The sequence below is a fragment of the Corapipo altera genome, unplaced genomic scaffold (assembly GCF_003945725.1).
Source record: "Corapipo altera isolate COAL_440 unplaced genomic scaffold, ASM394572v1 104, whole genome shotgun sequence".
Taxonomy (NCBI): Eukaryota; Metazoa; Chordata; class Aves; order Passeriformes; family Pipridae; genus Corapipo; species Corapipo altera.
The window spans coordinates 5249696-5271722 of NW_020884920.1; the positions used below are offsets into that span (position 1 = coordinate 5249696).

A 22027-nucleotide genomic window follows, 5' to 3' on the forward strand; every position below is an offset into this window, starting at 1 on the left:
TGGGTGATCCAAGGAATTGCCACTGGAATAGCAGTAGGTAACTAAGCCATGGAGCAGGATGTGCTTGACATATAGGTGGATCTGTCATCCCTGGTCTGATCCCTGCCCTTTGTGCAATGGGAAACCGTGCTGACAGAATATGGGCCAGGCTGCCAAGGGACTTCTTTCAAGATAAATCTCCTGTTGTATCGAGTTCCCTCATGTTCAGACTACCTCTTTATCACAGGGATAATTGTGGTAGTCCCTCATTCCCAACTAGAAGACAGGCTGTTCATTCTCTCTGATACTCACATTTGCCATATGCTTATCTAGAAAAGCCTGAGTGAAATAAAAGGGGGAGGAATTCTCCAACCAGCAATCCAAGGAGGCTGAGCGGCCGCTTTGGCAGCTGTGCCCCCTTCTGACGCAGCTTTGCTCTCAAGGCTCTTTCAGATGCCACGGGGTGGGTGGAACAGCCTGAACCCCCCCGGTATTTGCAGTCATTGAGAAAGGTGCTGAACCCGCTGCCCTGCTGGTGAGAGGCCCTCATTGGTCCCACGGAGGGGCTGATCCGACAGCCCCGCTCCTACAAACAGTGGGCTGGGACGTGCGGAGCCACTGGAGCGCGCGGGGTTCGGGCAGAGCCACTGAGGTGTGGGGGGGTTCAAGCTGTGCATGGAGAGCCTCAGCTGGGAGAACAAGCAAGTTTTTAGCAAGCATCTAACCGGGGATTTCACCAGGAGCTGTTGTTGCCTTGCTTTGGAGGAGAGACTATTGCAGGTGACTCTGGAGCTGGGAGAAGCTGCAGAGGTGTCAGGGAGGAAACCAGCTGAGGAGGACATGGCAAGCGGTAACTCAAGAGGAGAAAGTGTTTTTTCCCTGGGACCTGGATGGGAGCATGGAGATAGAAACTGGGCTCAGAATAGTTCAGAGGAAAGAGGGAGGAAGGAGTGGGAACTGAGACAGCCTTGAAAGTACCAGCAGCAGGATAGTGAATACAAATGAATGGGAGGGAGACTGCAGCAGGTGAGGAAGTTCTCATTAAGGAGAGCTTAATGAGACAATAAAAGCCTCTGGGAAGCCTAACAGTCCCCCTGCCTCTCCTCTGGTGAGACTTTCCTGGTGAGTAAAATCTTTAAGTGTCTCACTCTTGAGCTTGGGGAATGGATTTGTTAGATAAGGTTAAGGAAAGACAGTGCACAGTGATCTGAGAGCAGAACCTCTTCCACAGCTTGCTGAAATCAGGCAGGAAATGATATGGCAAATTAGAGGACCTGTATGGGTCAAAAGCTTCTTTGTGCAGGAGAGATGTTGGTAATAGTGTGAATAAGTGATATAGGCTGGGCCTTACCCAGGTCTCCTCAGCCTTTCTTGGCATAGCCAAGGGGTGAGGGTCCTGCTCCCAGCAAGGGGGTTAACCTGCTCTTCCTGAGCCAGGGCTGGTCCTGGTTGGCACTGAACTGGGGCAGACACAGGGTGCTCTTTGCTGGTTGCACTTTGTTCCTTCCCTGCGCCTCTCCCAGCTCCTGCTCAGTGTACGGGGCAGGGCTGGTACCAAATCTTTCTTTACACCCCCCAGTTGTGCACCCAAGGCACAGGACCTGCTCTCCTGCACTGAATTCTGCTTTAATTTGCAAAGTTGCTCTGCAGTGGCCAACTCGAGTCCTTCCTGTGTGCTCACGAAATGCCTGCACAGGGCAGGGTGCCTGGGTGCTCTCTGTAGAGGAGCTGTAGCTTAGTGAGGTGAATGGCAAACCATGCTGGGACCCAGTGGGTAGGACAGGGAGGAACAGAGCACTAACTAGTGTTTGGCATGAACTGAGCAGCTGTTCAAATTCCCTAAAATGGCGTGACTTCACTGCCCAGTTCAACCACTTTTGTCTAAATGCGAATCAAAGGGCAAACCACAGCCATAAACATCAGGTGATGGATGTGAGCAGGATGTGATGCAGACTTTGCAGGACAGAGCTGCCCACACACAGCAAAGCAAAGACAGTCTGGGAACCAAGCAAGACTGGCTACCACCGGCTCTTGTTTCAGGGCAGTGTTTGTCCAAACCCTTGCACCCAGCTCGAGCTGTGTGTCTGCAGGACCTGTTCCACAGCGAGTATTCCCACACACGTCTCGTCTCTTTGTTGGGAGGCTGGCTGGAGAGAACCCTGTGTCCATGCCAGAGCTGGCGTGGCAGATCTGTTAAACATTACAGACTGACCCGGAACTGGGAGCACAGTTGGAAACGGGAAAACACACTGAGCTCGGGGAGTCCTTCAGTCAAAGTTCTGTGACTCAGGGGGAACAGGGCTGTGACAAATGAGTGGGTGCCTGTTTTCTGCAGACAGCCAAGCAGTAATATTTGATAAAGCAATGAGTGCTATCTACAGCCACAGCCCTTCACACAGAGAAGATGTGTTCTCTGCTCCAGGGCCTTTTTTAAGGCACTTTGCTTCCCAGACGTGGGGGATGCTATTTCCAAATCACTCCGAAGACATGATAAAATTACTCCTCCTTCCCTCTGTTCTGAATGCATTTTATAGCCACTTTGAGTTCTGCCTCCCTAGCTGGGTAATATCCAAGGCAGAATCTTCTGGAAACTGAACTCAGTTGTTCCCCAGGGAGAAAAGCCAAGGGCAGGGGAGCAGGGAGGTGGTGGCCTTTGACCTGAGCTCAGTGTGGAGGTGTCTGTGCTGCAGAACCTCCCTGCAGGCTCAGAGGGACTGTGTAGGGTAGAGGATGCTTTTGGGATGCCTTGTAGGATCCTCTTTCTGTTGGGGGAGACCAAACCTATTCACAGGACTCTGTCAGGATCAAATCAGAGTGTTTCTTTGGTGTGCCATGTCTGATAGTTCTCACTGTCAGGTGGTTTGGTAGGTGAGTTTTAATATCCCATCTTTTTTTTAAACAAAAACAACCCCAAACAAACAAATAAAAAAAAAGCCAACCTGTCTGAGCAGTGATGGATGGAGCACAGGAGCCTGGATGACAGCAGCATTTATCTTCTCTCAGGTGATGGATGCAGGCTGTTGTCCAGCCAAGTGCTGGATGAGCAGTGCCCCTCACCTTGGCTGGACTAGGTGTGTATGGAGGGGTTTTTTTGCACATCTCTGCTTGCCAGGGTCACATCTGGATTAAGGACAACAAATCTCTGTGAGCCAGTGTATTCACACCCAGCAAATTTTCAGCATTCCTTAGATGACTGCTAATTGAATCATTGCAAAGGAAATAAAATTTGTGTGCTCATCTTGGAGCAACTGTTCGTTGAACTCTTAGTGTTTGGATAGCACATTGTCAGATTAACAAATCCCTCTCCCTTGGGAGCTGAGATTTAAACTCACATTCCTCTGATCAGGAAAACAGAGGTGAGAAATGGAGAAATTGATTTTTTTTTTTTCCCTCTAAGAAAACAAAGGCAGTGCCGTTATAAAAAGGATCGGAAGACAGGATCTCTTAGTTCCTGGTCCTGTGGCTTGCTTGAGCAATGTCAGGAATTTGGGGCAGCACAAATCAAACAGTCAGCAAGTTCTGGGTGCCCTGGGGTATTGAAAAATGCTTCTGGGGAAGGCTGCTAATTGCATTACGGGTCAGTGCTTCACCGAGTGTCATTTCTAGTTGTTCTGCATCAAACTGCTCTGCCCCACCAGGCTGCAGCGAAATCCTGCGACAGAGACTGATGCCAAGAGAAATCTCCTCTGCTCTGTGAAGACGCCAACAAAAAGCTCAAAACCCCTTCCCTTTTGTCCTAAAAGCCCTGAAACAAAACAAGAACCTATTGGGGTCAATGACCCCAAATCAATTGTGGAAGCACCAGCCTGGAAACAGGAAAACACAGACTGGGAACAGTGGGGGTGGCGAGGTGCTGAGAGAGGTCTGTTCTCTTACCCTCCACTGTAATTTGGAAGAGGCTGTAGGAAAGTCAGAGGATCAGTGCTGCATCTCTGAGGGTACAAAGAGGCTGATGGCCTCTCTGCTCACATATTTCAAACAGATGTCTTGGCTTTGTGTGAGCCTGCAAGTGGAGTGCTCGACATCTGGCAGCTGCTCCTGGTTAAATGGCTTCTCCTTCCCCAGCTCCCAGTCGGCTGAAAAAAGCAAAAAGAGGAGACAATTGATGAAGCCTTGGAATGAGTGAAGCAAGAAGGAAATGTGAAATACAGGGAAAACACTCGTCCATGAGTATTTAAGGTGGAAAATGCAGCTCATAATGATTTCAAACTATGAATTTAACATTGTCCTTTCACAGGCATGTTTAAGTGAGGCGTTCAATGGCTTTTCCTCCTCTTTCACATAAAGGCCAGCGTGGACAGAAATACCTGCTGGGATGCTAGGCTTTGCTCCAGTGCACCCTGCAGGCCAAGAATAATCAAGTTTAATTGCTTTTTGTGAGAAAAGCTGCAGCAAAAGTACCTAATTTGTACCTTAATACTAAATGCTAAAATTCTGATCCATAAAAACACTGTTCATCTCGGGCATACTGAGAAGCATAATTTAAAACAGGTTCTAGCCATGCAGTTAGGGGAAAACCCACAATGTTTGGGCTTTTATTTAAAGCAGGGACCTTTATTCTCCTATGTCTGTGTGGGATAACTGTAACTTCCTCAAAGCAGTGAAAGGACAGTTTTGTCATGGGTGTCCTGGGATAAAGCTGGTGGCTTGTTGGGTTTTTTTGTTTGTTTGTTTGTTTTTAAACAGGGTGTTTAAAATAAGAATCTCACTGCAGATGTCAAAAGGATCTTCATGCAGTTTAATCACTGTATGTGGCAAGGGGAATCCTGACAGGGGACTCTGCATTAATCATGTGTGCTGGTGACAGGGAACTGAGACATCACTGATTGTTTCTTTTCCTAATTTACTTTCCAGAAGTGCCCCTTTCCCTACAGACACTGCTGGGTCTGCTGGCAAAGGCCAGATGGTACCACGGGGACCAGCGGAGATGGAGAGGATCAGCCACAGCGATGGAGGTGCCCAGAGCAGCGTGGCAGCCGCCCATCCGTCCCTCTCACAGGGCTGCAGGCATGGGAGCTCCGAAACACGGCACCCTGCGGACGTCCACTGCTTTTATTCCACACGGACTTTGCACCGGGGCTCTCCCAATGCTGGCAAGGGTCTTTTTTGGTGGGTGGGAGCTGAAGTGCGGCGCTGATGTTCTGGTTCCCACATCATGCCAGACGGGGACCCAGAAGTGCCTTTCCTCTTTGGCTCATGAAGGGGTCTAGAAAATGTGTTTTCTGAGGGAGCTGAGTCTGTTTACCTGGAGAAGGTTTGTTTGAGCCTGGAGAGGAGGCTCAGGGGGGACCTCATCGCTCTCCACAACAACCTGAAAGGAGGTTGCAGTGAGGTGGGGACTGGTCTCTTCTACAGTGCGTGCAGTGAGGACTAGAGAAAACGGCCTTAAGCTGCAACAGGGGAAGTTCAGATCAGATACCAGAAATTTTTTTTTTTCACTGTTCAGGTGGTCAGGCATTGGAACGGGATGTCCAGGGAGAGGTGGTGGAGTCACCGTATCTGGAGGGTGTTTTCCAGAGGCGTCTGGATCTGGCGATGGGTGAGATGCTTTAGGGGCTACAGTGGCAGTGCTGGGCTGGCGGTCGGACTGGAGGATCTTCAAGGTCTCTCCCAACCTTGATGGTTCTGTGATTCTATAGACCCCGTCCCGGAGTCCCCCCCTCACTGCGGGGCTCAGGGGGAAGATGGCGGCGGGTCCCCTCAGCGCGGCGCGAGCCCGTGGCGGGAAGGGGGGGGGGGCGTCGCCCCGGGCCCGCCCCTCCCGCCCGCGCTCCCTCCCTCACGCCCCGCCGCCATCTTGCCCGCGGAGAACTGGAGGGGCTGAGCTCCGCCGCCGCCTCTGCCTCTCCCTCTGCCTCACCCCCTCCTTCCCCTCCGGCCGGGCCGCCTTCTCCCGGGGCCGGGGGGCCGGAGCCGGCAGGTAAGGCCTTCAGCGAGGGGCGCTCCCGCCCGCTCAGCCCGCTTTAGCTGGCTGTGTGGGCAGGACATCCCCCCTTCCCCACACACGGGGTTCTGCCGCCTGAGGAAGGGGCTACGTCGCCCTCCCCTCAGGGGATGGGGACTCTCTCCCGGGCGGGCCCTTTCAGGGCTTCTCGGGCTCCCCGGCAGCCCCACAGGTGAGGAGGAGCGGCGTGGGGCTGCGATGTGCACTGGCCGCTCCAGTATTGGAGGGATGGGATCCGCAGGGACCACAGGGCCTGTATAACCCACCTGGAGCAGCTGAAGGATTGTAGGGAGGCGTGGGCTGGAAGGGTCCCTTAGCCCAGGGGGATAGATGAGTGTGGAGGGCCGGGAAAATTCCCTGTGGGGAGATGGGTGAGAGGGTGCAGATTCCCTCCGTCCCACGGGGATCCATTGCTTAGTACCACGGTTATCCCATACAGTTATTCCTGCCTCTGTTGCTTTCTGTGCGGACATGCTCAGTTCATGGAGATGTAAAGCCATGTGTACCCAGTAATTGTTGTGTTCATCGTGGCGTGTCTGTGTAACTGTGTGCAGCCCGAAAGGCAGGGCAGGAGTTGGTGCTTCAGCCTCTGTGGTGCCTGTGTTCTCCCAGACCTTGTCCACCTGAAACTAGAGGGTTTTGGTCCCAGGTACCCATGTGGAGTCACGTCTTTGCACATCTAATAAAGTTCTGCCAGCTTGCTGTCATCCCAACACCCGTTTCAAGGTTGATTACTCTTTAAATGCACCTTCCCTCCCCACACACCCTGTGGCCCACTTGTAGCTGCTGAAATATGACCACAAAGAAGTCCTTGACCTGTGATGTGAAGAGCAGTGTTTAGCGTTGCTGAATACATCAATATCTTATGATGGTGTAAAATGCACCTTGAGCAGTAATGGGGAACAACAACTGTTGTCTTTCAGCAGATCTCTTAATGCTTCTCATTTCCCTAATCCGTGGAAGGAAGGCACACAACTGGAGGGGGGGGAAGAGTGCCTTCTGTATAGTAACAGGGGAAAAAAGAGTGCCTTCTTTTAGTAACAGGGAAACTTGTATCCACGTTGTTCCCATCCAGCCACACAAGCTCTCAGGTGGTGATCTGAGACCTAAAAGCATTTCTAGTCCGTGCCTTCTTTGGAGCTGAGATGGATCTTGAGCACTGTTGTGAATATTTGATGGGTGATGGCCATTAGTTAACAGCTGGGAGTTGCAGAGAGTAGCTGAGCAGCAGAACAGAGAAACACTAGCCTAGAATTAGGTTTATCCTTAAATTGTTGGGCACTTTGTTTGGGAGGGATACAGGTCTGGCTTTTGAGGTGTGGTTCTAGTAGAGTGAAACATCCCGGGGTTCTGAGGCTGAAATTGTTGCTGTTTGTGCTCACTCTCTGCACATTTTGGAGGTTCTGATGACAGGCAGGTTTTCATTCACAGCAGTTAAGCAGAGCTCAGACTGGGCATCAAGAGATTTGTTGTTAGGAAATTCCTGGCTTGACTTTGGCTCTTCATGAGAGTGAATCAGGTTCCTCTGTGACAAAATCAGCCTGACCAAGAGAATGTCTAGTTGCAAAGATGAGGTGAAGAGTTTCTTTATAGAGCCAGCCAGCTATCCCTCTAATACAAAAATGGTTGTTTCTTCATTTGTGTTGCTGTTTTGGAGCACTTAACAGTTGATAAACCACCAGTTTTTTCTAAATAATTACCTGTGACTGTTCAATAATTATGTTTCTAAGCAGAGAGATGTTTATCAGGAAAGAAGTTACTTCTTTCATAATTTAGGTCATTCATATTTAATATTTCCAGTCCTCTCCATAATGCTGAAATGGATGATGAGGGATTATATTTCTTAAACAGAAGTGAGTGAAGTGCAGTAGCCTAGGACTTTTTGAGTTGAATTTCACTTTGATCTGTCAGGGGCTGCTGGACAATGTGATTTTTTTTTTTTTCTTTTATTTGACTAAAATATTACAGCAGAAGAAGTCAGGAAAATGTAATTTATAAAGAGTAATAAAAAGATGGAAGCCCCTCAAATCCTTGGCGGGATTAGTGGTTTGTGCCTTTATTTGAAACCAAAAAAAACTGTATTGATTTCCTTGTGATATTTTTCTCCTGTTTTCACAGGAGAATTATTAATCTCAAAGAATGACAGCAGCTGCTTCAGCAAGTGGATTCGTTGTGCAAGAGGTCATTATTTACAGCTGCCAGCTTTATTGAACTCTTCCTTTGGTTTCATCCCTATTTGTAAGTTTATCATTTATTGCAAAGTGATGAAAAGAGACACAGTGTGGAAACAGACTCTTCTAGCCAGGACCCAGGAGCTCTGTTCAGCTCCATTCTGCCCCTGACTGGCTCTGTGATCTTGGAAAAGTCAATAAATGTTGCTCAGTTCTGTTAAATGAACTGGACAAGCTGATGGAAAAGAGGATCTCTGTTACTGGATGATAGCCTGAGGAAAACAGTTCAAAATAGGAAAAAGCCTGTTAAGTGAGGAGATTTTCAGGGGGATCTTTGGAGAGCTCTAGGGAAGCTGCTGAAGTGGGGAAAACAAGTACTAAAGATGCTGGAAAATACGGGCTAATAGGGAATTCTTCACTTTTGAAACAGGGAAAATTTGTTTCTTGTTTTTAACGTCGTGGCTCTAACTGACTTTTGGTCTCTTGCAGCCTTTTAGAAGTGGAAAAACAACTTAGGGTTGATGTTTTGTGTGTCATCAACTGAAATTGGGGCCATCATGAATATCACCAAGGGTGGGCTGGTGCTGTTTTCAGCTAATTCCAATTCGTCCTGCATGGAACTGTCCAAGAGGATTGCTGAGTAAGTACAGTCGTATTTTATTAATTCTGATTTCTCTCTTTAAGGAAAATCACATGGCAAAACTGCCATGGTTTGCAAGAACGTGGTGTGTGCTCTGTTGCACAGCATATTTCAACAGCTGGAGTAGAAGGAGAATCATTTGTGTTGGAGTTGTTCCGTGGCAGGCTGGGATTGGCTGCAGCACATTACAGGAAACACGTGGCAAAATTAATGTTTGGACAGTTGTTAAATAATCGTGGCAGAAGCTTTTATCATTTTCCTACTCCTTGTAGTGGGGTTTTCTTAGGCAGCAAAACTACATCTCTCCTGCTCCCTGTATGTTTGGGATGGGAACATTCCTTTAGCCTAAACCCATGAATAGCTTCAGCAGAACTTCTATGGCTTAAGTAAATTTTCACCTTGCTAATTAGGATGCATAACATTACTGGGAATATTTCACGTGATGGATTTCTTCCTGAGACTTATGTGCCCAAAGTTAGGTGTGGACAGGGGGAGAAAGGGGCTGCAAAGGAGCTCAGGTTACCTGTGGCAAGAATTTGGGCATGAGTGTGTGTCACATTCTGTTAACTGCCTCCTTTTTGTAGTGATGGGGCTCTGTGCTAATCCTGGCATGGAATAAATACAGCAGACATTAGTCTTCCATTGTCCATAGAACAGTGCTTGCTGTATTTCCTCTTCACTCTACACTGACTGTTTTCTATAGAGGAGAACAACTTAAAAGTTGTGTTTTTAAGTATTGTGTATGTTGCCATGTGTATATACATATATATAGGGCAAGAAATACATATTAAAAGTTAGAAATTGTTGCATGATTTAGTATTCAAGCATATTTTTTTTTCTGCTTGTTCTTCTGAGCTTGGCTTGAAAATGAGTTTAGCTTAGTCTACAGTGCAGCTTATGGAAACTGTAGGTGCTTTTTAAAGAGATGTCCACTGTAATTATTGGGTTTGTGGTTTGGGACTTTTCTTTCCTTGGTTTTCTGCCGTGGAATACAGCATTTTCAGTAACTGTTGCATTGTGGGATTTGCATTTGGCTTGTCCTTCCTTTCCCCATAGTGACTCCTCCTTGTTTTCTGCTCCTGCAGGCGCCTGGGAGTTGAGATGGGGAAGGTTCAGGTTTATCAGGAGCCAAACAGAGGTGAGCATTTCATTAGCAAAGCTGGAGTTGTACCCAACACTGATGGGCATGTGTTGGCTCCCCTTTTCTTAGACTCTGCTGAGTTTTGCTATTGCAAATATGACATGTTTTTCTCCTTGGCAGAAACAAGAGTGCAGATCCAGGAGTCTGTGAGAGGAAAGGATGTATTTATCATCCAAACAGTTTCAAAGTGAGTAACTGTTTAAAGACCCTGTGCTAGCATTTGACATGGGCTGTCCCTAGGAATGCATCTGGGTTTAATTTTAGTCATCTCCTATGTATGTGGTACAGTGCAATAAGCTTAGCTTAACTAGAGGGAGTCTTTTCTTTGTTGTTGTCTTGGGTTTTTCTTTTAATATGTGCACAAAGCCAACTTTGGCATAAGCAAACTTATTTTAATTTTCAGTGAATATATCAGTGAAATATTCCCCTGGGTCCCTGCATTCTTTCCCTAAGTGTATTCTTTTCCTTGTCATTCTCTTTAAATTTTTCCCTTTTCAGCTGCCCATCTCTAGCTCCATCACAAAGCTGTAAATGTAGGAGGAAAATTTCCTGGGCAATGTGTCCCATGATTCAGAAAATGGCATCTTTTATTTTAAGTGAACTTTACAAATGCTAAGGCTATTTTTTTAATGGCAACAGAAATAACAGGTCTTAGTTGATGATCACTTCTCTTAGAGAATAGATGCTAACTGTTAAGTATTTAGCTTGCTCTTGGCTTAACAGGAGAAGAATTTGTTGTAAAGTACAAAGTATTTTTTTTTTAAAGCATTTCTATATGGGAAAATACATATATTTTGTTTTGTGGACAATAGAAAGTGACATTGGGGATAAATTATGGGGCTACTTTTTTATAGCAACACCATCCAACAAAAACACCTGAATTGTCCAAAATGGCAGAGTGAAAACAGTAAAGAAGTGTAATTCTGGGGAAGAATTCAAATGCTGGGCCCAGGGCACTTGCCATCCTGAAGTCCAGAGCTGGAAGCTTAGTGAAGTTTGCTCAGTCACCCCCCTTTGAGCTACCCTGGCATGAAATTCCTGGAGTGGGTGTAAATCCTGGGCTGAACACAGGATTTTTGTGCCCAGGATACAGAGCTGGGTGTTTGTCATTGCAGGGATGTGAATACTACGATCATGGAGCTCCTGATCATGGTGTATGCCTGTAAAACCTCCTGTGCCAAAAGCATTATTGGAGTGATCCCTTACTTCCCATACAGCAAACAGTGCAAGATGAGGAAAAGGGGCTCCATTGTCTCGAAGTTACTGGCCTCAATGATGTGCAAAGCTGGTAAGAGTGTGGGCTCTTCTGAAATTATCCAGGCAAGGGGGTTCCTGCTCTCAGCTTCCAGGGTTAGAGAGGTCCATGCACAAATTGGGACTCTAAAAATTTTAAACTGGCGAGTTTTTCATGTGTTTGAAACCCACATAAAAAGGAGAATTAAAAATTCTCTCGTTAGAGGTTGTTTCTAATTAGAAATGTTTCTGAATGATGAGTTTGTAAAAAAAAACCCAAACTTGAAGCAGCCATTTTACACTGAGTCCTACTGAGTTGGCAGAATGAGTCTGCTGGGCTCAGCTGCCATGGTCTCCATCTCTTAATACCATTCTTTATGTTTTTAGCACTCTTGAACAGTTGTGCATTGTCATTTCTGACCTGCTTTTTACCTGTTGGATGAATGCACTTTGTCCTTTCCATTTGAGATGATGTGGGAGAATGAAGACTATTCATTTCCACAGCCTTCAGCACATTTTCTGCTCCTTTCCTTTCGTTCCCATTGCTGGGAAAAAAACAGGCATTCATACCAAACCCAGTGTGAGCTGGTTTGTTATTCTGAGGGAAGTGGGGGTTGGTTGTTTGGGAGCTGGGCCCCTTTTTCAGGAGTTCAGGGCTACAGTGAGTGGGTCTGTGACACAGGGCAAATCAGTGCTTCCATTTTGTCCCGTGGAGAAGGATCTTACCTGCCTCAGTGTGGCACTACTGAGTCACTTATGTGGAGTGTTCTGAGGTTCTTTTAAAAAGACACTGGAGAAGTCTCAAAACATCTTATTGCCCGTGTGCTTAAGGGGGACACAGTTAATTTGTTCTGTACTTTCACTGAGTGCAGTGTTGTTCTCGTGCAGCTTGGAGTTTTTCTGGACAAGCTTCAGTGAAACTTAGAAAAATAAAGACTATCTTGTCTTGTTCTCTCTTCCTTTGCTTGATGTGCTTCTCTCTATGTCTTGTTCCTTTTTTTTTTTTTTTTTTTAAGGACTAACTCATCTTATTACCATGGATCTACATCAGAAGGAAATTCAGGGCTTCTTCAACATTCCAGTTGATAACTTGAGAGCATCCCCGTTTTTACTACAGTACATCCAAGAAGAGGTGAGGAAGGCCTGCTGTTACAGTTGCTTTTTTTCACATTACCTTTTTTGTCATGTCTCAAGGCATCTGAAACAAATTCCTCTGAAAATCTTAACTCTTCAAACAGCATTTTAAGGGGAAAGGACCAGTTTGCAGCAGGGAATGGTGTTGGGGCAGTTGATTATTTTCCTCCCCATGTACTTAACTTCTACTTCCATGGAGAGCTGGTGTTTTCTTACCTGTGCAACAATGCTGCTCTATCTTCTTAGATATATTCCCCTAATACTGAAAAAAAAAAAAAAGTTAGGATTTCTGTGCTCTTGATGTCCCTTTCCTGGTTCCAGTTTCCTTGACGTTTATGGGATGGAGTGCTTGCGTGGGTGTAATTAATGTCTCATGATAAAAACCACTTTGGGAATTGTAAACTATGAGGGAGCCTATTGATCATGCTCTGAAAGCAAACCCAGCTGATTTCTTGTGTGGAAATCTCACCCACTGTTTGTTCAGCATGTCTTGACTTGAGCAGCTCAGCTTGGGGCGTCCTGGGCTTCCATTTCTCCATCTTATTTTTACAAGTGCTTTGAGAAGGGCTACTGGCAGATTCATCCATGCAAATTGTGCAAATGATAATTGTAGGTATAAGATACATGTTAAGCCTGTGACTAATGATAATTTGGAATAAAGCAAATGCTTTCTTCCTGGTGAGAGAAAAGGCTGGGTTCACTCTTACTTTTGGTTCCAAGCTATTTCTTTTTATAGGGTTATGAATGCCCCAATTTAAAAACCAGAATGAAACACGCCCCACCCCCCCTGAGAAAACCCACATGATTTTGTTATGACAGTGTTAAAATCTGTTTGGGGAATCAGTGACCATTTGAAGCTCTCTCTATCATTTCATTTGGTAATAGAATCAAAGAGGGTGGCAGAACAAAACCCCAGGCTTTGGCTTTGCCACAGTCCTTCGTCTTGTGTTCCAGGAGAGAAGTATTGCACATTGTAAGGACTTCCTAAATTAAAAAAAAAAGGGGGAAAAAAAGAAGTGGAAACCCAAGCATGCAGGCACAAGAGAGGTTGTGCCTTTGTATGTTGCTGCAGTGTGTGATTTATGGTCGATAGCAAGAGCATGGTCCTGGTTTGGTCTTGAAGCACTTTTTGATTCATGAGCTTTTAATGGCTTACAAAGAATTGTTGCAGCTTCGAGTCTGGCACTGCTGTGCAGTCTGACAAATGAACATCTGCAGAGGGGTCTGAAGTACGTGTAGAGAAGTCTTAAAAGGTACTTTCAGTTCTTTATTTCTTCATTCCTCTGCTCGTCCATGAGGGGACTTGTTAAAACTAGAGCTGACTGACTGGGTCTGATCACTTGGGGTCTACACTGGCAATTACCTTGACCAGCCAGGCCGTTTATAGTATCTTAAAACTGTGATCCAGCGCTGCTCAGGAGGAATTTAGTATTCATCCCAAGTTCCTGGTGGCCACAACTTGCTGGGTATCCTTCACTGGGAATGCCAGAGCTTTCAGAGCAGTTGGAGTCACGATGGGATTCACTGAGTAGCATGAAATGGAGCTCAGCTTGGTAAGAGTGGAGGCCATTTAAAAAGCATTTAACTGAAAGTTGAGAGGAGGAGGGCTTGTAGTTGTGCCCTGCTGGGAATTTATGCACAGGTGTGAAGAGAATTACTCAGTGTTGTGGGATGAAGACACTCCAATCAGTGAAACTCATGTGATATGAAAATAATTTGTTGGGTTTCCTCTGTACTGCTTAGAAAATGTTGGGTACTTGGTGTCTTCTCTTTCCTGTGTGTACAAGTTAATCCCAGAGTGACGTAGCTCTCTGTTTCGAGGAGTTGTTGATACCTTACTGCTTCATGGATGACACTTCTGGCTTCCTGACTTCATTTTTGAAGAGCTGAGAACAAATTTGGTAATTTGGCCGGGGAAAAATGAGGCAGTGGTGTCTGAACAAGATCAAAGCCTCTGTTATGTCAAGTGACAGGCCCTGCCTTGTCCGGACCTTCCGTCATGTTAATCTTTGTAGCCTCTTGTATAACTAAGTGTTTGTAAAGGACAGAACATGCTGAATTCCCAGTGTTATAGGTGGAGTTAGTAACATTGTGGGTTATTAACGTTGCCTGACAACGTCCTCAGAAAAGTTCTTGGTTTCAGTTGATGAGATCCTTGCCCAAATTTTTTTCTTTCCCGTGCTCGTTTCAGGGAGAGCTTTTGGAAATGCTCAGTTTTGTGTGTTTGAGGAAAAGATTGTGGAAGAACTTACCTTGCCTGTGTTTGCAGAAAACCTGCTTGTTTCTGTGCCCTGGGATGAGTATTTGACATCTTGGCAGCAAGGTGGTGAGCAGCAGGACAGGGTGTCAGCCCCCCAAATTTGTGCAGTTACATCTGTGACAGATCAGTTTGCAGGTCCCTTAACTCTGGGAGTCTGAGGATGGAGCTGCTCTGTTGGACTTGGCTTGGCTGAGAACTGTGGTGATGGAGGGAGGGCCAGCCAGGTTCTCTTTCAGCTGCTCTCCATAGAGATGGGTCATCCCAGGGAAACACAGTGAAGGAAACTGCTGAGTTTGCAAGGAATGGGGTAAGATGAGATATGAGAGGGAGAGTAGGTTGGTGTGGAAAGGAGGGCTGGAAGTGTGAATAGTGGATTGCTTGAGAGGTTACAGACAAGGCAAGATGAGTCTGACCTGGAGTCACTGTTTGCAGGGAAAGTGGAGATGAGGATAAGAAACTTTTGAGAGATGGGGACTGAAATGGTGGTTAAACAGAGAGCAGGAGTCTGGAGTGAAAAACCAGTGTGAAAATGGGTCAGGGGCAACAAACTGAGGAGTAGATTGTGTTTGTGAAACGTGACTGAAGCCTCTGTCAAACCTCAGAAGGAAACCCAGACTTCCTCCTGGCCTTACCCCCGTTTGCAGCAGCATCTCCTGGTGCTGGTCAGTGTGGAGGACAGTTTGCAGCACTGTGAGACTGTGACTCCGGGAGAGTGCAGTGGACATGGAACTTCTATCCCTTCTGATTGCCCATAGAAGTAGTCGGTGTTACTCGATGGAGAGGTGTGACTTTTCTCGGTGTACTCTCTCAAGCAATAGGAAATGGGTGAAATGCTGTTTTCAAGTGATGAAAGACAATTAAAGTTGAACAGGAAACTTTAATTTTGATGGTTTCCTGTTTCTTTCGACACTTGTCTGCCTAGCCCTGATGTTCTAAAGCAGTTACTTTTCTGTAATCTCTACCATAACATGGGGTATATGAAAGGTACAGTTCCAATATCTGAATTCTCTAAATACCTGTTTTTACTGAGCTGTCAACTCTGATCATTTACCATGGATTCCTGAGGTTGCTTTCTTAGGTGAAAATGTTCGATGCTTTAAAATTCTTCTGGCAAAATAAAGTTCTCTGATTCTTACTGAGTTTAAATTTGTCTAAAGATATGAAGTGGACATTGCTATCTGTTATTTACTACAGATACCAGACTACAGGAATGCTGTAATTGTGGCCAAATCTCCTGCGTCTGCCAAGAGGTGGGTAAGATCTGCTCTCTTGCCTTAGAGCAGGAAATCTCTGTCGGGATTTTGTTCTTAGCATCAAGTGAAGGACAGATATCCAATAATTAGAAGATGCAGCCTTCAAACCCCTCCCAGTTCTGCCTTGTCAGCTGTGTAGTTTTTACATCATCTCTGTAATCACATTAAATCTGAGGAGACTTGAAAAAAAAAACAAACGAAAGGATGAGGTAAATCAGTGCAGTGCTTATGATAAAGAAGGTTTTTAATCATGTTGTATTTGTGTGCATTCACATTATAAATTTCCTGCTGTAAATGAAGAGAAATGGCTGGAAGTGTAATGCCATTCATCCAAAGGAATTGCTTAATGTGGGCTTAACTATAAGAACATGGTTGATCAGATCCTAAATACAGATGGTAAAACAGGATTTGATATTTGAGAAGATTTTGATTGTGAAGTCCTTGTGGTTGAATGACTGTTCTTAATCCATGAAGCTTTTTAGTTGACTGTTCCCAGATGCTTTGGAATTACACTGCTGTCAGCAGGTGCTGTAAGAGCTGGACAATGGTTTAAGAGATGCTGTATTTGCTGTGGTGACCAACCAAGGGTTTGTTGAAGAGTTATTTAGACTTTGATGCCAAGGAATTTGTGATACTTTGTGTTTTTGTTATTTTATGTAACAATTCAACTTGTGTCATCTTTGTTCTCCAGCAGTACTTTTTGTGATTTCTTTTGTTTTGGTCCAGTCATTTTCCATTTGTTTCTCTCCCATTTCTTTTCCACGGTGTCAGTGTTGCCACTTGGGTGTAGACAGGCTTTTGTTGAAGCATTTTAACACTCATCCAGTAATTGTCAATGCCAGCAAACAGTCTGTTCAAACTGACCAGACAGATGAGTTGCACACACAGGGATTTGGGGAGGAGAGGTTCCCAGAGCTGCATTGTTAAACTTCTTCATGTGGACCTACGAGCACTAAAGGGCAGTATTTGAAGAGGCACATTGTACTGGGGAGAGGGTGATTGGATGTCTCAGCCTAATCCAGGCTGAAAACAATCCAGGAAAATACTTGTGATGAATGCCTGCTTGTGAAAAAGAACCCGTGCTTGGTGGAGTTCAGAATGTTTCTGCGGTTTCTGAGCTCACTGGAAAATTAATAAATCATTTTGCTCTTACTTTGAACTTTGTTCAGCTTAATATTGCATTTTAACGTAATTATTATGGTTTTATTGATAGGATTATGCCTGCTAAGTCCTAACTCCTAATGTTTGGAATAATAATTACCTGTAATTAACTACTTGCAAGAATATTGTAACTGTATGATAACCACAGGGTGGAAGATTCTTCATTTTTAATTAACTGAGTATCATGATGGGCAAATTATTCTCTGGACTCTGGATTGTTTGGAGAGTGAAACAAAGCTTAAGGATAGAGGAGATGATTCAGGCACAGGTCTGAGGTGCTGGTGTTAGAGCAGAGTGACTCACTTTAGATGTGCAGGATTCCCTTGGAGCAGAGGAGGTGAGATGGGGTGGCTTGGGCAGGGTCCCAAACTTTGGGTGTGCAAGGTAAGGTGGGATAGATGTGCTAATTTACACTTGCTGCTTGCAGTATCTGGGATACAAGCACTGTCTGTGAAATTCCCATTTTCCTGGCTCTCTGCTTTGCCCACTCCCCCAGCTAACCTCACACTTCTTTCCAGAAATTTCTGATTTTAGTCAAAGAAATACCGCGCTGTGAAGGAGCTTTATGTCAGCTAATAATGAAATCCAGGCTGTTCAACTTGAAGTGTGGTTTGCCAGGCAGAATGATCATCTGGACCCCCTTTTCCACAGGGCATCTCAGATTGTGTCAGCAGGTCAGGGATGTTGTCTTTATTTAGTGCTAAAAATAAATAGGTGAACACTTTTTTTTTCATGGGAATATATATTTTTTTCCTATTAAATGCAGACAATCCAGACGTCAAGGCTATTCTTGGTTACTGTTAGATGAGATTCCTAAAGCATTGGAATCCCAAGGATGCCAAAGGCTAGGGAATGGTTTTTGGCCGTTGGGCAAAGCAGAGGGGAGTAATCAGAATTATGTGACTTGCAACATTTATCCTGTTGCTTCAAGGCCCTTATGGGCACTTTCAGGGTTATTCTGACTCACAAAACCTGGTGGAATCAAGATATTAAGGGACAAGTGGTTCCTTCCGTGCGTTCTCCTAAAATTTTAGGGTCATTTCATTTTCCTCTGAAACGGCAGAAATAAAATGGCAGTAGGTTAGGATTGTGTGTAGGTGAGTTATTTGAAATTTAACGTGTTCCTGGTGTTTTTGAATCCTTTCTCCCTGCAGGGCACAGTCGTTCGCCGAGCGCCTGCGGTTGGGAATCGCTGTGATCCACGGGGAGGCTCAGGACGCCGAGTCTGACATGGTGGATGGTCGGCACTCCCCACCTACAGCCAAATATGTCGCTGCTATTCACCCCAGTCTGGAGATCCCCAGTAAGTAAGTGTGTGTGGGGAAAGTGTTACCTGGCCTTTTCCTGGGGAAGGGGGCTGGCAGTGATGGGCCATCAAAGGAACTGGTGGTGTCTGCCAGCCACTTTGTTTCTGTGCTAAAATTAAGAATTCGTTGAATTGGTTAACAATTTGAGTGTAAATGAGTGTAGTTAATATTTTAACTAAGCTTAAAAAGATCATTTATGTATTAAAGTCCTGCTGGTTTTCCCAGTAATGCTGTTGAAATAGTTGTTGATCCATGTCTCTCTCTTAACTGTGGTGACCCAGCAGACATTATTAAAGTAAATCATATAAACTTTCTCTTTCTCCTTTCTATCTCTCTAAACCAATTTGCCCTTAATCAGTGCTGATTCCCAAGGAAAAGCCACCCATCACAGTTGTTGGAGATGTGGGAGGAAGAATAGCTATCATCGTGGTAAGATGTCCTCACTTCTCAGCAATGATATTAAACATGTTAAAGTTGAAGAAATCAAGTAAACATTCTGTGTCAGCCACTAAACTTGGGTTGCTGGTGGACTTTTGATTCCATGGGGCAGGACTGAGCACACTGTGAAGTGATCCATGCTGAAAAGCAGAGTTTGGACCCTTGTTTCCATGAGTAGGGCAGGTGAAACTCTGTTCAGTGCTTCCCTGCAGGACAGGGGTTTCAGGTGCACGTCAGAGCAGGGGAGAATCACTGTGTTTCTGTCCAGGAGTTTTAGTGAAGCTGAGATGATGGACATGGACCTGTTGGAACGAGTCTAGAGGAGGCCACCAGGTTGATGAGAGGGATAGAGCTCCTCTGCTGTGAGGAAAGGCTGAGAGAATTGGGATTGTTCAACCTGGAGAGGAGAAGGCTCGGGGTGACCTAACTGTGACCTTCCAGGACCTGAAGGGGCCGACAGGAAAGATGGAGAGGGACTATTTACAAGGGCCTGGAGTGACAGGACAAGGGGGAATGGCTTTAAGCTGGCAGAGAGTAGGGTTAGATTAGATAGTAGGAAAAAATTCTTCCCTGTGAGGGTGGGGAGGCCCTGGCACAGGTTGCCCAGAGAAGCTGTGGCTGCCCCTGGATCCCTGGAAGTGCCCAAGGCCAGGTTGGACAGGGCTTGGAGCAACCTGGGCTAATACTGGAAGATGTCCCTGCCCACACCAAGGGGTGGAATGAGATGATCTTTAAGATCCCTTCCAAGCCAGGCCATTCCATAATTGTATGATTCAGTCATGGTTTCTGTAAAGCAGAGTGTTATCTCTGGCCTTGTCATAAAAAAGGGCAATCTTCTGATAGTTTGAGTTCTGTTGTACTTGCTGAAGCTGCCCTGTCAGTCTGAGTGCTGTGTGTGAGGCCGTGGTGACTCGTGGGTGACTCGGTGGTGTTTTGGCAGGATGACATCATCGATGATGTCGACAGCTTCCTGGCTGCTGCCGAGACCCTCAAGGAGAGGGGGGCTTACAAGATCTTTGTCATGGCCACCCACGGCCTCTTGTCTTCAGACGCTCCCCGGCTCATCGAGGAGTCTGCCATCGATGAAGTAAGTGTGGATTCTGAATCCTGATCAAATGATTGGGTTGTTTTTTTTTTTTTAAGGAAACATCTGTATGTCCTTAAGCTACAGCAGGAGAGGGAAACATGGGAAGTGGTGAGATACTGGACTGCCAGTGTCAGTGGAGCTTTCCCCTCAGTGTGGGGGATATTTTGTACCTTCCTCTGGCCCCGCCTGGCAGAATGAAGGGAAGGAAAGGACAGTGCCATTGGTATCCATGGCAACGTGTGGCTGTTCCCAGGATTTTGACCCTGACAATAATGTAAAATCTTATCAGCAGCGGTGGCTTGATGGGATCTGTGAAACTCCCTTTCACACTTCCAGTAGGGAAGGTGGAAAACATAACGGAGCTACCTCCTCCTGATCGTTTTTTCTTCCCGTAGGTGGTTGTTACAAACACAATTCCACATGAAATACAGAAACTCCAGTGCCCTAAAATCAAGACCGTGGATATCAGCATGATCCTCTCGGAAGCCATTCGCAGGATCCACAACGGGGAGTCCATGTCGTACCTTTTCAGGAATATAGGACTGGATGATTAACGCCTCTTACTCTAAAGAAACACCCCGGGCCAAACTGGAAGCGAACAGAGAACGAGCTGTGAAGCACCGTGCTTTACCTTAATCTTTCCGTTGAGCCACTTCTTGTTTTCTCTTGGTTTTAAGTATTGAGGTAGAACAGTTTTTGAGAGCTTTTTTTTTTTATTATTATTTGCAGGTTTGTTTTTTTTTTTGGGGGGGGGGGGGGGGATGGGTGGGAATAAACATTTTACAAAGAAACTGTTCTAGTTGCTTTTAGGTTAGTTGCACTATACACGATGGAAAAATCCCACAAAACACTTGAGGCAAGAAATTGGCTTCTAAATTAGGCATTCCTTTTCCAAAGCTGCTTGCTACAAGTGCTTTAAATGATAACAAAATGAAGTGACTGTATAATATTTGCATTTTAAAAGCCAAAAAGGTTGTACTGTTGTATGCAGTTCAGTGATTTTGTAGGAGTGCTTTTATAGAAAAGCATATGGAATATGCACCTGTATTTATTTTCTGCGACAAAGAATAAAGACTTGTTTTGTGTGAGCTTTCTAAAAATGTTCACGTGCTGGTCCCTTGACTTCCAGACTCTGTCCTCTTAAGTATTGGCAGGTGTTAGAGGTGAATATCAGGGAGCAACAGGGACTTAGAAACTGGCACAGATTGCCCAGAGAAGCTGTGGCTTCCCCATCCCTGGAAGTGTCCAAGGCCAGGTTGGATGGGGCTTGGAGCAACCTGGGCTGGTGGAAGGTGTCCCTGCCCGTGGCAGGGGGTGGAACGGGACAACCTTTAAGGTCCCTTCTATCCCAAACCATTCTGTGATTCTGTGGCTTAGGAATATTGGTGGAGGATGGAAGTTCAAACTGGTAAAATCCAACTCAGCTCATCACAGGTAAACTGGGCTTTTCTGAGGTTTCTTGCCTGGCCTGAAAGCGTGGATGAGTTAAAAAATACTCTGTAGTGCAGAGCTGAACTTGTTGGGGTTTGTTTTCCCAAGCGTCCCTGGGCAGGTGTGGGTGGAACAGCTGCCAGACAGCTTCTGGTCCCAGAGACTTGAAGTTCCTCACCTGTTGCAGAGAAAACAGCGTTGGAATTGAGGAGCATTTAGAGGTGGTTTGGTTTAATCTCCCCATCGTGTCCTACAAATGAGCATAAAACTTTTGGCGTGTTCAGAAGGGAAAGTTAACCTTTGTCGACACCAATTCTCTGCTTGAGACGAACTTCCAAGGGCTTTGGAGGGTTCATTGACTTCTGAGGATAAAAGCAGGTGTTCTCCTTAAAGTTAATGGGTACACCCGGGCTGATGTATTCACACTTGTCAGTACTTTGGATGTGTTAATGCGGGTCAAATTCCAGCGGGGCGGCGAGGGGGAAGGTCGGCTCCTCACGGATGTGTGGAGCTGCTCCCGCTGCCGCGGCTCCTTCAAAGGGAGGAGGAATGCTGACCTGACTCGGGGATGGGCATATTAGTTGCACTGTGTTTATTTTATTAGTGAGACCTCGTGGAAGCGTGCTGCCACTTGGGAATGAGCCAGCCAAGCCTCCAGCGCAGCAAACTGATGGCTAAATACCCAAAAACGTGGAATTCAGAGGTTTCCTGTGCCTGTTTCGTGTTGGCCTTTAAGGAATAACGATGTCTTCCTTTCTCAACAGCTCCCTGAAAGGAGAGCGCAGCCAGTTAGTGGTCTCTTCTGCCAGGTAACAAGTGACAGGACAAGAGGAAACGGCCTCAAGTTG

At 45.8% G+C, this 22027-nt stretch overlaps 1 protein-coding gene across 8 annotated transcripts; it reads left to right on the top strand.

Annotated features, from left to right (window-relative positions):
- Nucleotides 1-568: 568 nt before the first annotated feature.
- Nucleotides 569-20848, top strand: PRPSAP2 (phosphoribosyl pyrophosphate synthetase associated protein 2). 8 transcript variants are annotated; one of them, XM_027656798.1, is made up of 13 exons: nucleotides 569-1101; nucleotides 4834-5088; nucleotides 8042-8161; nucleotides 8584-8734; nucleotides 9820-9872; nucleotides 9996-10062; nucleotides 10991-11163; nucleotides 12125-12240; nucleotides 15697-15752; nucleotides 18071-18219; nucleotides 18582-18652; nucleotides 19602-19748; nucleotides 20144-20848. In XM_027656798.1, the coding sequence occupies exons 4-13, from the start codon at nucleotides 8616-8618 to the stop codon at nucleotides 20300-20302; spliced, it is 1110 nt and encodes a 369-aa protein (XP_027512599.1). In that variant the 5' UTR covers nucleotides 569-1101; nucleotides 4834-5088; nucleotides 8042-8161; nucleotides 8584-8615; the 3' UTR covers nucleotides 20303-20848. The 8 variants fall into 8 exon arrangements, with proteins under 8 accessions (XP_027512599.1, XP_027512602.1, XP_027512598.1 ...); XM_027656801.1 differs by having other exon boundaries at nucleotides 8042-8104; XM_027656797.1 differs by lacking the exons at nucleotides 569-1101; nucleotides 4834-5088 and adding an exon at nucleotides 5154-5518.
- The last annotated feature ends 1179 nt before the right edge of the window (nucleotides 20849-22027 follow it).